General features: G+C 54.8%; 1 protein-coding gene across 5 annotated transcripts in view; it reads left to right on the forward strand.

Annotated features, from left to right (window-relative positions):
• Nucleotides 1-16,855, forward strand: part of TBC1D9B (TBC1 domain family member 9B) — a 42,027-nt gene extending 25,172 nt beyond the window's left edge. Inside the window, exons 8-22 of one of the 5 annotated variants that reach the window (XM_038551737.1) lie at nt 1,621-1,782; nt 2,097-2,247; nt 2,729-2,943; nt 4,550-4,667; nt 5,530-5,815; nt 6,986-7,115; nt 7,253-7,351; nt 8,021-8,089; nt 9,067-9,307; nt 9,614-9,679; nt 11,212-11,283; nt 11,504-11,554; nt 12,984-13,046; nt 13,468-13,574; nt 14,335-16,855. In XM_038551737.1, coding sequence (XP_038407665.1) covers nt 1,621-1,782; nt 2,097-2,247; nt 2,729-2,943; nt 4,550-4,667; nt 5,530-5,815; nt 6,986-7,115; nt 7,253-7,351; nt 8,021-8,089; nt 9,067-9,307; nt 9,614-9,679; nt 11,212-11,283; nt 11,504-11,554; nt 12,984-13,046; nt 13,468-13,574; nt 14,335-15,021 — 2,517 coding nt within the window. In that variant the 3' untranslated portion in view covers nt 15,022-16,855. The remainder of the gene's footprint in view (nt 1-1,620; nt 1,783-2,096; nt 2,248-2,728; nt 2,944-4,549; nt 4,668-5,529; nt 5,816-6,985; nt 7,116-7,252; nt 7,352-8,020; nt 8,090-9,066; nt 9,308-9,613; nt 9,680-11,211; nt 11,284-11,503; nt 11,555-12,983; nt 13,047-13,467; nt 13,575-14,334) is intronic. The other 4 variants (XM_038551738.1, XM_038551739.1, XM_038551741.1 and 1 more) reach the window with 4 other exon arrangements.
• Nucleotides 16,856-18,796: the final 1,941 nt, after the last annotated feature.

The raw sequence follows: 18,796 nt of genomic DNA on the forward strand, positions 1-18,796 counted from the left end.
TAGCATAGCTTACTGGCCCATAGGCCAAGAAGTCCACGCAGTCGGCCTCCCATCATCCCCACCAGACTGGGCTTCTTGCCGAGGGGGCGCTGTCCCAGGAGGTGTGTGGTACCGGGGTGCTGGTGGCAGCCTCTGCATCCTCCTTGGCTCATTCCAGCATTCCCTGCAGAGTCACCCCTGCATTTCCTTGGTGGCAACTGGGTGACATAGTACGTCCAACCCCTCCCTAACCCCAGGGGTAGGAAAAGCTAATCAGACCAGGGCTGTCTTCCTGGTTCTCAGTGGAGCTCCTAGAGTGTGAGGCCAAGATCAGAGAGAAATGTGCCCCCACAGAAAAATAGGGAGTGCTGGCAGAAGGGGAAGTGGATTCTGGGGAGCCAGTGACTGGCGTCCACCTGAGAGCAGTGCTGTTCCTGCCGGTGGGTACTCGAGGAGGGAGCTGAGGGGGGAACAGACAGAATGGGGGCCTGCTCTGTACCCCCTGCCAACCTTGGGCCAGAGGACAGGGTAAGCTCACCTGGAAGTCAGGTCACAGAGACAGGCAAAAAGCAGGGGGCAGATGTCAGGTGTCACCCACACTGTGTCTGAATGTCCACAGCCACCCTGTCAGTGCTTCCCTGAAGAGATGGGTTTGCTAGGGGGAGGGGTTTCAGAAAACCAGGGGAAGAGCCCTGAAAGCCAGGGCTGCCCTGCAGACCCTCGTCTCTGATTCCTCCCTTCCCTTCTGCCAGCCCCATATTGTCCCCCTACCCCGGCACGTTCCCAGAACCATTCTGGGACCCATTTCTCTTGGCTTTTGGCCATCCGTGTGGTGGGAAAGCAGGTGCCTAGACTGCTACCCTGAGGCGGGGGAGATAGCCCATGGCAGGGCTGGTCTATAGGTGGGGACCCTTCCTCATACACTCAGTTCTGGCTGGAGGCCACACCACACTGTCAAGGAGCATCCAGCGTTGAACTGAGATGAGTGTCCAGAGCCAAGAGGTCATGAGGCCACGACAGGGTGCACCACATACCAGACACGTGGACCAGAGGAAGACAGAAACTTGAGTTTTTGGGGCAACAGCCAGCCGTCTGGAGCTCCTTCCTTGAAGGGCCCTTGAGGGCACAGTGGTCAGGTTGCCTGGGGGAGAGAGGACAGGAGAGGGCTCCTTCCCTGGCCCGGCAGTCATCAGGGCTCCCGCAGGACACAGATTACCTCAGTTAGGATTCTGTCCATCTGGAAAGGCCAGGGCAGGCCATCAGGCCAGAGCAGGCCAGGCCATCAGGCTCCAGTGTTGCCTGCCTCTGCTCCACTCTGGGGCTCTGCACTTGGGCTCTGCGGGGCCTGCTGCTCTTTCCTGAGAGTCCCTACCTGAGCCACAGCCTCCTGTGACTGGGGAGCTGTTGGCACCACCAGGCAGACCCAGGGTCTCCTGGCCCTGACATCACTGAGGGAGGACCTGGCAGCATGGGCCTCTGGTCCCATCCCCAAGAGACCAGCCAGTCTGAGTGGGTTGGTGAAGGGAAGAACGTGTTAAGTGGCCAGCCAGCCAGAGAGGAAGTAGGGGTACTGGGCCAGACCAGATACCTCCATGCTGGTTCACTCACTGGGTACATTCCCTTCTGTGTTGTATTTTTCAGCCCTCCCCGACACCTCCAGAGACGTCAGATCAGCTTGCCAGCCCCACCACACCCCTTGGCAGCCGCCAAAGCTCCAGCATACAGGAGGCACCGACCGCCTCCCAGGGTCTGCTTAAACTCTTCCAGGGGAACTCACCCATGGAGGACCTGGGGGCCAGGGGGGTAAGCCCAGAGCACGGACCCCATCAGCACACCTAGGCCTGGGAGGAGGCCAGGGCCAGCCTGTGGCTCCCTGCCCACACACCACCTCAGGTCTTCAGGCCTGCAAAGGGCAGTGTCCAAGGACAGGGGCATCCTGCATGATCTGCTCGGCAGGACCAGTCACCCCAGGCTCCTGGCCTCTGCTCGGGTGCTCGTTTCTCTGATGCCCTGGGGGTGGTGCCCTGCTCCGCCCAGCCTGGGCCCCTGTAAACGTGCAGTGTAGATGGAGGTGGGCCCCGGCACACATTCCCAGACCCTGCTTGCTTCTCCCCCAGGCCAAGGAGAAGATGAAAGAAGAGTCGTGGAACATTCACTTCTTTGAGTATGGACGTGGTGTGTGCATGTACCGCACAGCCAAAACACGGGAGCTGGTGCTGAAAGGCATCCCCGAGAGCCTCCGCGGGGAGCTGTGGCTTCTCTTCTCTGGTGAGTTGCCTGGGCTTTGGCCCAGCACCCCAGGGCCTCTGTGTGAGAACTCCACTGACCCCAGGCTGGCCTGGAGCTGCCAGCCCTTTACAAGGCCAGAATGGGGCCTTCAGCTGTGAGGGGCCCATGCCAGGGTGGGCCACTGTCCTGGGGTGCAGACCTCAAGGGCGGGGCTCTGTCACCCAGATGGTACCTTCCCAGTTGCAATGAGTAGAAAGAAGGGGCCCCCAAGGTATCCTTTCCTCGGGACAGGCTCTGACAACATGCATGCCTTTGGCCATGTGGACAGTTTCACAAGAAAGCCCTTCAAACTTTGGTGGGCGACCCCTTCCAGGAGCAGTCACCAAGGAACCTTTGCCTCACACCTCCTCCTAGACTTGAGGGTCTCACTTCTCTGACATCTCCAGCCTGCCCCTTCACTGTCCCCAAAGTCCCAAAAGGAGGGGAGGAGGAAAGACAGCTGCCAGCTGTGTCTCCACAGGGGCCTGGAATGAGATGGTGACTCACCCCGGCTACTACGCCAACCTGGTAGAGAAGTCCACAGGGAAGTACAGCCTGGCCACGGAGGAGATAGAGCGAGATCTCCACCGCTCTATGCCCGAGCACCCTGCCTTCCAGAATGAGCTCGGGATTGCTGCCCTCCGGCGGGTGCTGACTGCCTATGCCTTCCGAAACCCCACCATCGGCTACTGTCAGGTAAAGGGGGTTAGCCGAGCCTGGAGACCGCATCTCGCACTGGCGGCTCACTCAACAGAGGCCTGAGTTGATGGTGCCCCGTTCCCCCTGGCAAAGCCTGACCACAGAGAGGTGTAACGAGAAATGATATCCACCACTCACTTTGCCCCTTGGCCTGTACTGCCTCCTGAACTGGGGCCTGGAGCCTTTGATTGCCTAGTGCGTCTGGTAAAATAACCATAGCATGCTAGGGTATGGCATGACATGAATGGTCGTGCAGCCATCCCCACGGTCCACCTCCAGAATTCTCATCTCACAAAACGGAAATTCTGTCCCCATTAAACAACTCCCCTGCTACTCCCACTTCTACTTTCCATCTCTCTCAACTTGCCTGCTCTGAGAACCTCATGTCCCCCAGTATTTATCTCTGTGACTGGCTTATTCATTAGTCCAAGGGCCTCAGGGCTCATTCCCATCATGGCACATGTCAGGATTTCTCTCAAGGCTAAAGCATATTCCATTCTGTGTACAAACCATACCTTGTGCACCTGTTTGCCTTCAGCGGGGCGCCTGCACGGCTTCTGCCTTCTGGCTCTTGTGAATAGCACTGCCATGAGCACGCACGTGCAGCATCTGTTCCTGTCTCTACTTGCATTTCTTTTGAGTCTGTACCCAGGACTGAAATTGCTGGATCCTATGGCAATTCAACCTTTAATTTTATTTTTTTTTTTGAAATTGCCATATTGCTTTCCACAGGCACAGCACCATTGTACATTCCCACAAGCAATGCATGCGCAGGGGTTCCACTTCCTCCATATCCTCGCTGCCTTGTTTTCTTGTCTTTGGATGATAGCTAACCTAATAGCGAGAGGGGCCTCTTTATCATGCTTTCAATTTGCATTTCCAGTAGCATTAGGTTTTACATCCAGTGACATTTCACCACCTCCTCCCCCCCTACCCGGCCCAGACAGATGGCTTTCTACTTGCCTGAGACTGCATCTGGATTTCAGAGCAGCAGGCCACCCCCTTCAAGGCCACCCTCGGTACGGCCACTGTTCTGCATGACGAGTTATCAGTGCAGGGAAAGTTAGTGTGCTGGCTTTAGAGAAGTCTTAAGAGCATTTCCACCTTCAAAGCCTTTTTTTGTTTATTCATGAGAGACACAGAGAGAGAGGCAGAGACATAGGCAGACGGAGAAGCAGGCTCCCTACCGGGAGCCCGATGCAGGACTCAATCCCAGTACCCCAGGATCACTCCCTAAGCAGAAGGCAGACACTCAACCACTGAGCCACCCAGGTGCCCCAAAGCTCTTTTTCTTATGAGCCTTGCTATTGGCTGTCACGCAGGACTCACTTACACATCCGCCTGGTCCTGCATCTCAGCCCCCACACCAGAAACCACTCTGAAGAAGAGCCCCATGCTCATCTCCTCCTCAGCTTTCCAAGTGCCCCACTGGCTGGATCTGAGGGATCTGATGATGGGTTTTGTCAAACTGATTTCCTACAAATGGCCTTTTGGCAAATTGTCTGGAATTGGGTGGGATATTTTGCCGTTGTTGGACTTGCTTGTGGAGTGAGCCCTTGGGGGTAGGTTAGGGAGCCTCCCCTTGCTATCTCTGTGCCCACAGGCCATGAACATTGTCACCTCGGTGCTCCTGCTCTATGGCAATGAGGAGGAGGCCTTCTGGCTGCTGGTGGCCCTCTGTGAACGCATGCTGCCTGACTATTACAATACCAGGGTGGTAGGTGAGTGCCTGAGGCCCCGCGGCTCCCCCTGGGGGTGTCGGGCCTCCCTGTGTTGGGCTCTACACCCAGCACACACTCTGAGCTCTCAGGGGCCTTACGGATGTGAAGCAGGCCAAAGACAGTCACGGTTCCCATTCCACAGGTAGATAAGGAGGCCGAAAAATCACCACACAGCTAGAACGTGGAGAACCAAACACAGATCCCCCAGCCACCTTGCTCAGACTTTACGCAGCCTGTTAGTGGGTGCTGGCAGTGACAGAAGATGCTACACATTCAGTGGCCTTTAGAAGCCAGCCTGGGGCCTACATTCTCATCTATCTGACTCTCGAGATTTCCAGCCTCACAGCCCAAGCAGCTCTTACATCCCTGTGTCCCTACTACCCAGCCTTATCTACTGTGAAGCACAGCCAGTAGAGTCTGTGTTAAGTGGAAATGCACTGGCCAATGTATTTAATGACCTGTAATTAAGTCAGCTATTCAAAGATGTCCTACCCCTACCATTTGGTTTTGGGCATCTCCCCTCTTAGGCTCCTTTCATAATCACATCTGTTCACAAGCTTCAGGCCAGGACAAACAACAGCCACCAAGGTTCCTGTTTACTTTCGACACTTCTAGAAGGGAGAAATTTGGATTTCCCCAAAAGCATATCCAAGCACAGTGAAATCAGCTCTTCTTTTCACCTAGTAGTTTTTGGAAGCTGTAGCGTTTTTGTTTCTTATTTTCTCCACCACACACCCCCCACCCCAGCCCTCCATGTAAGCGGAGCTGGCAAGGGATCATCAGGTGGGCTTCCTTGCACTGCACTCAGGACCTGAGCCAGAAGCATGTGCTGACCCTTCACACGCCTTTGTCCTCTCCCTAGGGGCCCTCGTGGACCAAGGCATCTTTGAGGAGCTCACGAGAGACTTCCTACCCCAGCTCTCTGAGAAAATGCAGGACCTGGGAGTGATCTCCAGCATCTCTCTCTCCTGGTTCCTGACCCTCTTCCTCAGCGTCATGCCTTTTGAGAGCTCTGTGGTCATTGTTGACTGCTTCTTCTATGAGGGCATCAAGGTGATCCTGCAGGTGGCTCTGGCCATCCTGGATGCCAACACAGAGCAGCTGCTGGGCTGCAGCGACGAGGGTGAAGCCATGACCGTCTTGGGCAGGTGAGGGAGCCAGATTGCTGACCAGCACCCCCCACGGGTGGCAGAGCTCAGCCCCTCACCAGCCGTGGGCACTCCTCCCAGCAAGCACACTCCAGGGAGGCAGGAGAGAACCTCCTTTCTGCGGGGAGACAAAATGGCCCCAGGTAGTGATAGCTCTGGGAGCAGAGTAAATGGGTGATGGGCCAGAGCATGCTGGACTAAAGCACCCAGGGGGCAAAAGGTGGCTGGAGCAGCACAGCCTCCAGCCTCTAGCAAGGGCTGTATATCTACTCTTCTCTCAGAGCAGTTCCGACTGTGCCGTCCCCAGCTCAGCAACATCACTCCCTCTCACCATCACCTAGATAAAGGGGCCTGTGCTGGGCTTGCTCTGACAGCTGGATGGGCTGATACCTCCCTGTCATCCTGGCTGCCACCTCCGCCCTCAGTCTCCACATCCCATCCTCGCAGACTCTGGGATGCAGCCTCCTTCCACCACCCCCATTGCCTTGGTATTGGTCCACAGTACCCTCCCCACCCTGGGCCCTTGCTGCTTCATCACAGCTTTCCCTGTTCCTGCCAGCAGCATCCCATAGAGCTTATTCTGATCAGAATCTGACCCTGTGACTCCCCATGGCCCTAGTGGTTCTCTGGGCAAAGGAGCCAAGTCCCCCAGCCTGGCCTTCAAGCCCCTTACATACAAGACCCCCACCCTGCCCTGGCCTCACACAGGCCCAGGCTCTGAGCCCTGTACAGTCCTGCTGGCCATGTGTGGGTATTACCCCAGCCTGGAACACTCCTAGCCACCAGGACTGCCATAGGTACTGCCACCTGTCCTCTGAGCCTGCCCAGGACCATGTTATCCCTCCAACTGGGACAGACCTTTCTCTCCTGATATGGTAGGGTCAGGGAACCCCCAGAGGACACCCTGGCTTCCTAGAATTCATGCTCAGGCCTCATGAGGGGCAAGGCCTCTCTGCTACCTCCAGGGGGATCCCTGATTTGCCAGGGCACTGTCTGGGGCACACCTCTGTCCTCTGCCCCTGCAGAGTCCAGGCCTCATCTCCTGCCCTCCTGGAGGATGCTCTGTCCTTGGCACACTCATTTATTGACTGGGGGTCTAGGCAGATTAGGTCCCTCCACATCACTATTAGGACATCCCTATTGATAGTGGGGTTGCTTTAATCCTTCCAGATATCTGGATAATGTGGTCAACAAGCAGAGTGTTTCTCCTCCTATTCCACACCTCCATGCCCTGTTGACTAGTGGAGATGACCCTCCAGCAGAAGTGGACATTTTCGACCTCCTGAAGGTGTCGTATGAGGTCAGCACCCTGTGGGGCTGTCTGGCCAGCCTGCCCCATCTGGGTGTGTGGGTGTGGGTGGCTGTGGCCGGGGTGGGAGGGGGCAGTTCTCTGCTCCGTGGTTCTGCCTTCCTCACTGAATTACCTCTGGCCTGTAGAAATTCAGCAGCCTGAGGGCCGAAGACATCGAACAGATGCGGTTTAAACAGAGGCTGAAAGTGATCCAGTCCTTGGAGGACACGGCCAAGAGGAGCGTGGTATGGATGGGGCTGGCCTCCGGTGGCCTGCCGCAGGTTGGCTGGCGGCTGGCTGGCGGCGGGGTTGGGGTTTGGGGAGGGTGACCTGGGTGGCCTGCAGAGCGCCCCCTAGTGCTGCCTTGTGCAATACTGGAGTCTGGGAGTGAAGGTGTGATTTTGAGTAAGTGGGCGAGGCCCATTCACTGTTTGCTGCTCTTGGGCTGGTCACTGCAAAGCTTCTCTGACACCCCAGGACCTGACGGCCACACGTCACTCTGCCTTGGGCTGAGCCCACCAGCCTGGCTTTGCCTCTGCCCCTCCACCCACCCAGCCCACTGTGCCTCTACCACAAGCTTTTGTCCTCCCCAACTCCGGAGAGAGAATTTACTGGGAAGTTCTAGGATGCCTTCCAAGGAGCAAGACAGCAGTCACTAAATGATTCCCCCTCACCCCAGGTCCCTGACTGGGGCTCAGGGCAGGAAGGCCCCCCGAGCCCTGACCAGGAAGGAACCTAGGCAGTGTGGACTGTGTAGCAGGATGGGTAAGCAGGGAGGTCCACATGTCCTTTCCTGAATGGACTGTCACCATGTGCTTGGTCAGCTGGTCCGTGTTAGCCTTTGTCCACATGGGGACTCTCTTAAAGACCTAGAACTCAAGAATCCATCCATACATGTGGTTTCTCTCTCCTAGGTCCGAGCTATACCTGGGGACATCGGTTTCTCAATTGAAGAACTGGAGGACCTTTACATGGTGTTTAAGGTGATAGCCAAGAGCAAGGGCAGGCCCAGTACCCTATCCTCGTCCCCTATGTGAGTCCTCAGTGCAGCAACCTGCTGCCAGAGGAGAAGTTGATTTAAAAGCATCCTCAGATGCAGGTACCACCAACCTCACATGGTAGAATTTAATCCTTCAGGCAGCTTAGGCTGCCTTAGACATTTTCTTAAGTGGCAGAAAATCCAATCAAGTTAGTTTACACAAGAGGGAATTCCTTGGCTCATGTTACTAGATAGTTTAGGAATTCACAGCTTCAGTCTTGGCTAGATCCAGGTGCTTAAACATCCTGCCAAGCTTCCTACCTCAGATGTCCTCTGGACTTCTCTTCCTACCAGAATGGCAGGAATGTCATCAGCAGTTCCAGGGTTGTCCTGTTCTCTCAGTGGAAAGAGCCTTTTCTTTCCAAGTGGTTTTAACAAAAAGTCCAGGGTTAATTGTTGGACTTAACTCAGATGCTATGGGAACAGGGGGGTGTTTATTGTTAAGCCAAATCTAGGCCCTGCACCCACCCCGTAGCCTGAGGGTGGGACAGAAGGGGCGCTCCAAAAAATTTCAGATATTGTTAGAAGAAGAAGGGGGAAAGGGGTGACAAGCAGGCCGAAACAGTAAAGTCCACACTGCCTTTTCCGTTCTTGTCGGTTCCTGTCTGCCTCTGGTTTGGCACCCAGACCTGAGCCTTGTGGTCAGAACAGCGCAGTCAGGGCCTCTCACCTGCTGGGGCCAGCAGCGGCCAACAGCGGCCAGCAACCCTAGGGCTGTGTCTCAGCTCCCGTGTCTGTAAACATCAGAGGCTGATGGTACCAGTGTGGGAGGTTCTAGGACATGCTGAATCTGGCCCAGTGCTCCCCACCCTGGGATTCTAGGACTCAGAGGAGGAGGAAGGACACACTAACCAGCCTGGCTGTCCTAACGCCACGGGGACTGGGAGGCCTGGCTGTCTCACTGGGCTGTGCCCCCAGCAGGCCAAGCACCTGGCAAGTCAATACTGGGGGAGTGGCCGCCCCACAGCCGTGCGTCGGGACCCCAGCCTGCCCTACCTGGAGCAGTATCGCATTGATGCAGGCCAGTTCCGGGAACTCTTTGCCAGCCTGACACCCTGGGCCTGTGGCACCCACACGCCAGTGTTGGCAGGACGCATGTTCCGGCTCCTGGACGAAAACAAGGACTCTCTGATCAACTTTAAGGAGTTTGTGACTGGGATGAGTGAGTAGCCTCCGCATGCCAGCCCAATCAGCTGCTCCCACTGCAGCAGGAGCCTTAATAGGGAAAGGGCAGCTTTCCCACTGGGAACACATGGGGATCCTGTGGGGTCCTCCTCTCCACCTTCCCCTCCTCAGGTCGGGGCTGCTCAGGGTGGGTCTGCCAACACTGAGAAGGGCAGAGCTCAGGGGTGGGTGGGAGGCCTGGGGCTCACTCCAGGGACCTCTCCAAGAGAGAGGCTATGAGGAGGAACACACCAGAACCCATTGGAAGGGGATGGGCTCCAGTGTGGATTGCCTTCCACTACAGGTGGGATGTACCATGGGGACCTGACAGAGAAGCTCAAGGCACTCTACAAGTTGCACCTGCCCCCAGGTGAGAGCCTCGTCTCCCACTCACTGCCATGGGCCTCTCGCATTCAGAGCTAGGGCTGCAGCGCCCCAAGGCGCAGGCCTCCATGAGGTGCTGGGTGGGCCTCAGGCAGCCTAGTGGGAGGAGGCCAGAGCCCTTGGGCAGGGACGTAACCTAAGAGGCACGTTTCAGAGGACTAAGCCTGGCTGAGGGTGGGGACCCAGGTGGAGCACAGGGCAGCTCCTGTTTATCCCCGGAGGTCAGCTTGGGGGAACCCCCGAGGCCCTCCAAATGGCCTGGGTAGCCCTTTTGTGCAGTCATGAGCAGGGCCCATTCTCCCCTGGCTTCTCTACACTGTACCTGTACTTCCTGGAGACACTGAGAGGCTGCAGGGTTGGGGGTGAAGAGTGACTGGCAGCTGACCTTCAGACAGGCTGGATCCCTTGGTCTGTGGGTTTTCCGCCGTGTGGGCCCAGCTCACCCTGCCCAGCCAGGGTAGCCACACAGAGAGTTCTCTAAGATGACGTGATCTCCTTTTCATAGGGAGAAACTGAGACTTAGGTGAGAATTCTACCCCTGGGTGCTCTGCTCAGGGGTGGAGCTGCCCTGGGTCCCTGCTGCTGTTCTCGAACTGCCCCCAGGTCAGCGGCTGCCTCCAAGTGGGTGGAATGGTTTTTTGACCACTGGTGCTGTGCGCACCCCAGAGGCTGTCACTTGACTGGCCTGGAATGCAGTTTTAAAGCTCCCCGAGGTGGTTCTGTGCAGCCAGAACCGGAATACCCAGGCCTTGATGTAGGTGTTCTCACCTGTAGCTCATTTTCCCCCCGTAATTCAACAAAGAACAGTGGCCTCAGGGATGCCTCTAGGGAAGGTGGGTACCAACCACCTCCAGCTCTGCTCAGGGCAGGGCCTGTGTTGGGCAGACCCCACTGGGCTGCACTTCTACAGGTGAGGGCACATGGGGCTCCTTCACCAACTCCCAGCCACATCTGTCTGCCCTGCCTCACCCAGGCCCCACACCCTGCGCCTCCCCCAAGTGCCACCTATTCAACCCCTGTCAGCGCAAACCCCCCGCCCCGCCGCTTGCACTGGGGAGAATAGCCCCCCACCCAGAACCACATGGATCCGAAATCCTGGGGACGACCTAATCACAAAAAATGTACCAAAGGTGTAGAATAGGCACAAGATGCATAAAGTGAATAAGTCCATTGTGTGTGGCTGATCCCTGCATGTGTCCTGGGGGACCTCGTCCCTAAAGGATGCTGTGCCTCACACCATCAGGGCAGGAAGAAGGCAGGCCACTCCCTGGACCCCCAGCTGCACTCACCGGGCTTTTTGATGGGGTATGTATGACATTTGTAAGCACAACGTAAAAGTCAGGGAAGGAACAATACCCAGGGTCAGTGGTCATCATTACCCCTGTGACCCCACACTGCACCATGGGCCCTGACAGTAGTGGTGAGGCAGGCCACGCAGGGAGCCAGGACTCGGGAGGTATGCTCTGGTGAGTCCCATTGTGTTCTCCTGCCCTCACTCGCCTTTCTTTCTGAGCATAGCCCTGAGCCCGGAGGAGGCCGAGTCGGCCCTGGAAGCAACCCATTACTTCACCAAGGACAGCTCCTCTGAAGGTGAGCACTGCTGTCCTGGGGGCCGTGCGTGGCCTGGGGCCCTGCAGCTGTGCAGTCGTGCTGTGGGCTTGGGGAGTGTGCTGTGTCAGGGGGACGGCCACTGCCTCTCTGTGGAAGGGCCTCCGGGGGTGTTCTCACTCCTGTTTCTCTTGTCTCTGCCTCCTTCCTGGACCTTGGCCTCTCCCTCCCTCTCTTCTGCGCTCTTCCTGTGCTCTCCCAGCATCTCCTCTGGCCTCAGATCTGGACCTTTTCCTGCCCTGGGAGGCTCAAGGTCAGTCCTTGGGGGGCAGGGGCACCTGCTTCATGCTGGGCTGCGTCTACCTAACACCCCACCCCCACCCCCTGCATGGTCAGGGGGTCTGGACATACTTGGTCCCAGGGATGCCTCCTGTGTGAATGAGTCCTGAGGAGGACCCAAGAGCAAGCCGCAGCTTACCAGGGAGGAGAGAAGCAGTTTCTGTGCTTGTCAGCGGGGAGCAGGTAGTAAATGCAGACACATGGCACAGTGGGCATCGCACAGGAGTGTCAGCATTCCATGTCACACTCATGGGAAAAAGTCCAGACGCCATCATGACAACAGTGTCAAATGGTTCTGGTGGAGGTGGAGGTGGATGCTTTCCCTGTAAAGTGTTCTCGTGGTCGGCATGGCTCTTCCATTACAGGAAAATACATCTGTCATGCCTTTTTGAAGACATTCTTGGGCTACGTGTAAAGCCCATTGGGGACATTCGATGCAGGGTGATGGGGCATTCTGGGCCTGGGTCTGGCAGCGGAGCTGGTAGTATATAAAGTCCTTACAAAACTGACCAAACCCCCAGCCTGTAAGTTCTTGTGGCAGATAACACACACCAAGGACAACATACACCCAAGAGAGAAAACATATCAAGCATACGCGAGGCGGTTCTGCTGGCCATGTCAAAAGGCTGGATTGGAACTTGATAGGAAGCTTGAGGGCCTTGATTTCAGGGGCACAAACTGAAGAAGCAGATGCTTTTCTCTTACACTCAGAATCTGGGAAAATCAGGGACACTTGAGGCTCTTCCCAGTGGCTTCCCATTAAGGCCAGGGACTAGTGGGGGAGAGCCCTATGCCTGGACCCCACGTAGCCCCAGATGGCGAGTCTCCCCTCTGCAGCAGAGAGCCTGAGCCCAGAGAGGTGCGCCCTTCCCCGCCACTGCACAGCCCAGGGTGCTACCACCACTAGAGGTCCCCCAGTGGCCCTACCGGCCCAAGGTCTGGGAAAACTGGGCAGCCTGCTGGGCCCCATGTTCGTTGTCCCCAGAGGACACACGGTGCAGGCCAACTCCAGCAAGTGTGCAGCTGTAAGAAACCCAGTACCTGGCACAGAATTCAAGTCCATAAAATTCTTCATCAGTGCGGCAGTCAGGTGTGGGTCGAAGTGATCATCAGGACTGCCTTCAGTTTGACCCTTTCTAACAGAAACTACAGAAATTAGTCCTCAGGCTTTTTCTCCCTACCGTGCGTATGTTATTCACTTCAACACCGCGGGCCGAGGCTTGTAATCCTTTGGCAGAGAGGCAGGAGGGTTTGGTGGCACTTTGGGTCCCTGTAACCAGGTGCAAAGCATCAGCGCAGGGCTTCTACGGGAGAACAGACCCATCTGCTCACAGGCCTCCGTGGTTTGCGGTTGTAACACAAGAATGTTCTCTGTGTACTTTCCCCTTTTTTCGGTTGTCCAGAAGCACTGCAGCAGGAAGAGCAAGAGGGAAGCAGAAATGAGGACGTCCAAGAAAAGAGAGGAGGTACAGGCAGACCAGTGTGGCCAGTGCTCACGCACATCCCGGGTTGATGGGGTCTGTGCAGGCCTCCCTCCCAGGGAAATGGCAAACACGGCCTCTGCTGCCAGAGGAAGCCCCTCTCAGCCCCAGACCTGACTCTCCTAGCTGTGAATACCAACCCACCCCCACCTCCCTCTAGGAGCCCAGCCTGTCCCTCTCCTGCCACCCTCTCATCAACCTCCATGTCCTTTCAAACCTACTTTAGTGTAATAACTCAGGGGAGACATCTGGGTGCTCTTCCCATCACCACCTCCCCAGATACTGGGGTGTTTTGTAAGCGGGCCCCAGTAACCCCATGCCAGACAGCCCCCAAACCCACTCACTGCCTGCTCCTGGCCCCAGCTCTGTCTCTGACTTGACAGATCTTTTTTCTCCCAACTCACAGAGGAGAAGGGGACCAGCCCTCCCGACTATCGGCACTACCTTCGCATGTGGGCCAAAGAGAAAGAGGTTCAGAAGGAGACCATTAAGGATCTTCCCAAAATGAACCAGGTAAGCCCATTCAGAGCCCCCCTTGAACAGACATTTCCAAGGCTGGGTTCCCCGGACCCAAAAAGCTCCCTACCGTCTCTCCCAAAACCCCTGAAAGGGTGGAAATTCTCCTGCCTGCCTCCAACACCTGCTAGTCAGAGTCAGGGATGATTCCAGAGGGACAGGAGTCCACTTGCTTTGGAGCCAACTCCTGGTGATGACTTGTTCACATTTAATTGGGATCCATCCACTAGAATAGCTGTAGAGACTCACATGACCCCTCTTACAAGACAGCCTCACAGCACTCCTGTTCCTCCCCAGGGCCGGGCACAGGCAGGCGTCAGACCCCCCCCCATCCCCCACAGCTAACCCAGGCTGTGTTTGCTTGTCCTCACCATCTATTCTGATCAAAGATGTACGAAACTCAAAGTGATTCCAAAACACACTGAAGAAGTCCTTCAGTAGCCACCGACCAGGTTTGGAAAGTCATGGCAGAAATCAGTGTGGCTCTGCTAGCAGAGTGGACTTAGGGGCAGGGAAGAGACTATGCTCAAAGTAAAGGCAGTTGGAAAAGAAAGCTCTTCTGAGGCTATGTGATATCGGTCAAGTAAGCTTCCCACTCTGTGTCTCAGTGTCCCAGTCTGTGACGTGGGTGTAACAAGGCACAGGTGTACAGACAGCTAACAAGACTACAGAGCACGGGCAGTCTGGCTGATCTGAGGTCAGGCTGACCCATCTTCTCCCATCTCCCTGACCTTTTTTCTGTGTTTCGTCTGAAAAGGAACAGTTCATTGAGCTGTGCAAGACACTTTACAATATGTTCAGCGAGGACCCCATGGAGCAGGACTTGTACCATGCCATCGCCACGGTGGCAAGCCTGCTGCTCCGCATCGGTGAGGTGGGCAAGAAGTTTTCGGCGCAGCCGGGCAGGAAGCCCAGGGATGGTGTGCCCGAGGAGGACGAGCCCGTGGCCACTGAACCCCCACAGGACCCAGCCCCAGAGCTTCAGCCCCCAGCCACAGGGGATCCCCAGGCCAAAGCCGGGGGAGACACCCACCTCGGGAAAGCTCCACAGGAGAGCCAGGTGGTGGGCGAAGGGGGCAGCGGCGAGGGCCGGGGCTCCCCCTCCCAGCTTCTGTCGGACGACGAAACCAAAGACGACATGTCCATGTCCTCCTACTCAGTGGTCAGCACTGGCTCCCTGCCATGCGAGGACCTGGCTGACGACACGGTGCTGGTGGGCGGGGAGGCCCGCAGTCCTCCAGCCACCGCCCGCTGTGGCGGCGCTGTAGACACAGACTGGTGCATCTCCTTTGAGCAGATCCTGGCCTCCATCCTGACGGAGTCCGTCCTGGTGAACTTCTTTGAGAAGAGGGTGGACATCGGACTCAAGATCAAGGAGCAGAAGAAGGTGGAGAGACAGTTCAGCACCTCCAGCGACCTCGAACAGTCTGGAGTTTCAGGCTGACAGGGACCTGGCCTGTCTCTCTGCTTCCCCCTCCCCCTTCGTGTTCTCTTTTCTCCTTAAGGACGCACCCCTCTTGCTCTCCCCAGACGCAGTCAGTTGTGAATGGAAAAAAGGCTGAATGGCCACAGCTGGGTCCCCTCATGCCCTGCTTCATGGGACCACCTTGGTCCCATGCAGTGTCAGAGGCCGTCCATCCTGGCCTGCTTGCCCAGTGCCTCCGTGCCCCATTCTGTAGCCAGGCTACCCTGCTCCTTCCACTTCTAAGAAAATGGGAGGGTACCCTGCAGCTGAGTACTCCTGGGGGAGAGGAGGGCTGCAGCTGAGTACTCCAGGTGGGGGTGGGGGTCGGTGGGGAGCTTTCCTGCCATTTGGCACCAGGCAGCGAGTCTCATGCCTGTTGAGCATCAAGGTGGTGGGAACTTCAAGGTGCTTTCTGGAAGCCCCTGAGCCCAAGCCCCTGGCCAAGAGACACAGGCAGGAAGTGTCTAGAGCACCAGGGCAGGTGCCACACAGGCGTTACTCGAAATGCTCTTTCAGCTCATCAGCCTCACCATTAACCTTAAAAGCACATCCCTCAGGTCCTGATCTATTTCCTTGTATTCATTTCAGTTGGCTGAAGATCACACTGTGCTCAATGCCTTAATAAACCCCTGAAAGAACTCGATACCATACTGCGTGCAGAGCCTTAATGGGGCCTCAGCTATGGCTTGGGCTTCTGGCTTCTTCCCAGGCAGTTGGGCCCCCAGGCCATGTTCCAGACGTTCTGGGCACTCAGACCCCCACAGGGGTAGGGCTTCGGGGCCCTCAGGAAGAATGAGGACACAGAAGGTGCTGATGCAGACCCGGTAGGGCCTGAACTGACCTTTGCCGATGGGGGCAGTCCCAAGCTCCACAGGTGCAAGCAGCCTGGGCCCCCGTGGGTGCAGGGGTGTGGTTGGGCCTGGGCTGCAGCATGTGCTTGGGGCAAGTTGATGTGGGGCCGCAGGTAGCAGACTGAACCATGAGCACCCCCTAGCTTTGGGACAAGAGCTGATCCTTGATGTCTGGCATTCGCCTTCCTTCCCATCCCTACCACGTGGGTAAGGATAAGTCCTGGGGCTGGGCTTTTTTCCCTCATTTTGTAAGTAGGCTCCCTACCCAGCATGGAGCCCAACATCGGGCTTGAACTCACGACCTTGAGATCAAGACCCTAGTTGAGATCAAGAGTCTTATGCTTAACTGGCAGAGCCACGCAGGTGTGCCCTGTGTTTGTTTTTTCTTTTAATTTAGTAGCTTATTGAGGTATAATTTATATGCTATAAAATTCACTTGTTTTGAGCTATATTTCAATGATTTTGAGTAAATTTATAGAGTTGTGCAGCTGTCCCCATCATGCAATTTTAGAGTACTTCCATCACCTGAGAAAGACCCTCCCACCTACGTGCAGCCAATCCCCATTCCCACCCAGCTCCAAGGAACCACTAATTTACTTTCTATTTATAGGTTTTATGGCTGGTGTTTTAAATGACAGTCTCTGTGATTTTACCCTGTTCACAACTGCTGGTTCACATCTCAATAAATGTGGCGAAAAAACATCAAGGAAACTGAATAACTGTTTGCTTAACAACAACAAAAAAAATGTCATTAACCAATGTAATTTCCTTTCTAGGATTTATACAAACTGACCACACACTTTGCCATAAAGTAATTTCAAAGGGTTCATATCCAAAAGACTGCATTTTTGGCCATAATGAAATTAAGTAAATATCTATGTAACAACCTCATAAAGTTGGCAGTTTAAAGTCTTAAGTTGATTGTAATCAATTAGATGTAAATAAAGCGAAATTTGGATAAATGTTTTCTATATTACATAGAAGTCTAAATGTGACAATGTGCCGAAGAAATTAAACAAGAATATGATACAGTAATCTAGCCTTTCATATGACAAAAGAATGGGTAGTACGAATAAAGCTTTAAAAATATTTTTCTTCTGTAAGTAAACACAATTCTATATTTTAAAACTGCTTACCAAGTGATATACCAAGTCAATTTTGTAATTCCCAAGAAAAATATATGAATTTTTGGAGATTACATACATTTGAAGAAAGGAGGAAAACAGAAAAGTAGGAAAACCATTTTTTGTAATATTTAAGATTACTCAATTATTTTTGAAGATTGTATTTATTCATGAAAGACACACAGAGAGAGACAGAGACACAGGCAGAGGGAGAAGCAGGATCCCTGTGGGGAGCCCAATGCAGGACTCGATCCCAGGATCATGCCCTGAGCCAAAAGCAGACACTCAACTGCTGAGCCACCAGGCGTCCCAAGATTACTCAGTATTTTTATGTCTTTTTTCTATATCTTTTTCAAAGCTGAACCCATACCAGTATGAAAAAATTTTAAGATTTTAGAGAGCATGCATACAGGGGGTACGGTAGGTAGAGGGAGCAGGAGAGGAATCTCAAGCAGACACTGCGCTGGATCTCAGAACCCCGGAGATCATGACCTGGGCCGAAATCAAGAGACACGCATCACCGACTGAGCCACCTAGGTGGCCCATGAATTTTTTATTCTATTTTCATTAAGCATAAAACATTCTTTTTAGATGCCCCTTGCTTTCAGCCACAATAAGTCAAACACGGGGGAAATAAACAGACCACCCAGTGAGAGCAGGGACTATATATCTAGAGCTTGCTATATAGAAAAGGAGGCAGCTGTCAGTCATCACGTGCATTTGGCAGAGACCTCAAGAGGAGTGGGGAAAGCCTTCAGTGAAAACAAGAGAAGGCTTCAGGTGTGCTCTGATTAGAGGCTGCCTGCCTGGAAGGGGGTGCTGTCTAACTAGAAGGATGTCTTTTCTGTTGGTGTGTGGTGCATAATTGGGTTTCTCTGGTTGGTCCTGAGATAAAGACTGCAGAATATAGGGAAATTGGCAGTGACTGACCAAGTCCTGTCTGCTCTAGAGGTTGTAGTTTGGCTTCGGGGATTGGAGGTTGGTTGCTATAAAGGTTATCATATGTGGTCTAGTCACAGTCCGTTTGTAAATTCAGCTTCTCAAACTTTTTTTTTTCAAGATTGTATTTGACAGCACCAGAGAAAGAGTGACAACAGCAGGGGTGGGGGGTGGGGGTGGAGAGGTGCTGGATCCCAGGACTCCAGGATCATGACCTAAGCGGAGTCAGACACTTAGCCAACTGAGCCACCTAGATGCCCCTCAAACATAATCCAACAGTTCTAAATCCTCTATAACCTTAACCCTTCCACCTCGGAAATAAATAACGCCTGGTTTTACGTAATTGAAATTATATCCTCTTTGTAACTTCTTTGCTTCCCATCAACACACATGCCAGCATTTTCAGGTCAAACTCAGAGTCTCTGTAGTTGACCTGCATGCTTAATGGTCCATTTTGAGTTTCAGTAAGCGACGACTCTGGCATGTCTATCTCCATTCTCCTGCTATAGGTCGGTGAACGCTGCCACATAAATCCTAAGTCGGGGGAGTCCTTTTCTCAGCGTAAGGGTCATCGCCAGATGGTTTTCCAGTTTACCCTGCTTCTGAATCCGGTGGCAAGGGCCCCTGTCACCCCACCGGGTGTTATAATGCTAACAGTGTGGCTTGTGTTCGGCACTGGGAGGTGTGGGCGGGCCGGGTTAGGGTGCCGGCGGCTGGGGCAGGAGGGGTCCCGCGGCCCGCCTTGCGCAGTGGTCGCGGAGGAGCCGTCTCCGGGCTGCAGCAGGGGCTAGTTCCCTTGACAGCAGCTTCCCGTCCCCCCTCGCTCTCTGGGAATCCCTC

This window comes from Canis lupus, chromosome 11 (assembly GCF_011100685.1).
Source record: "Canis lupus familiaris isolate Mischka breed German Shepherd chromosome 11, alternate assembly UU_Cfam_GSD_1.0, whole genome shotgun sequence".
Taxonomy (NCBI): Eukaryota; Metazoa; Chordata; class Mammalia; order Carnivora; family Canidae; genus Canis; species Canis lupus.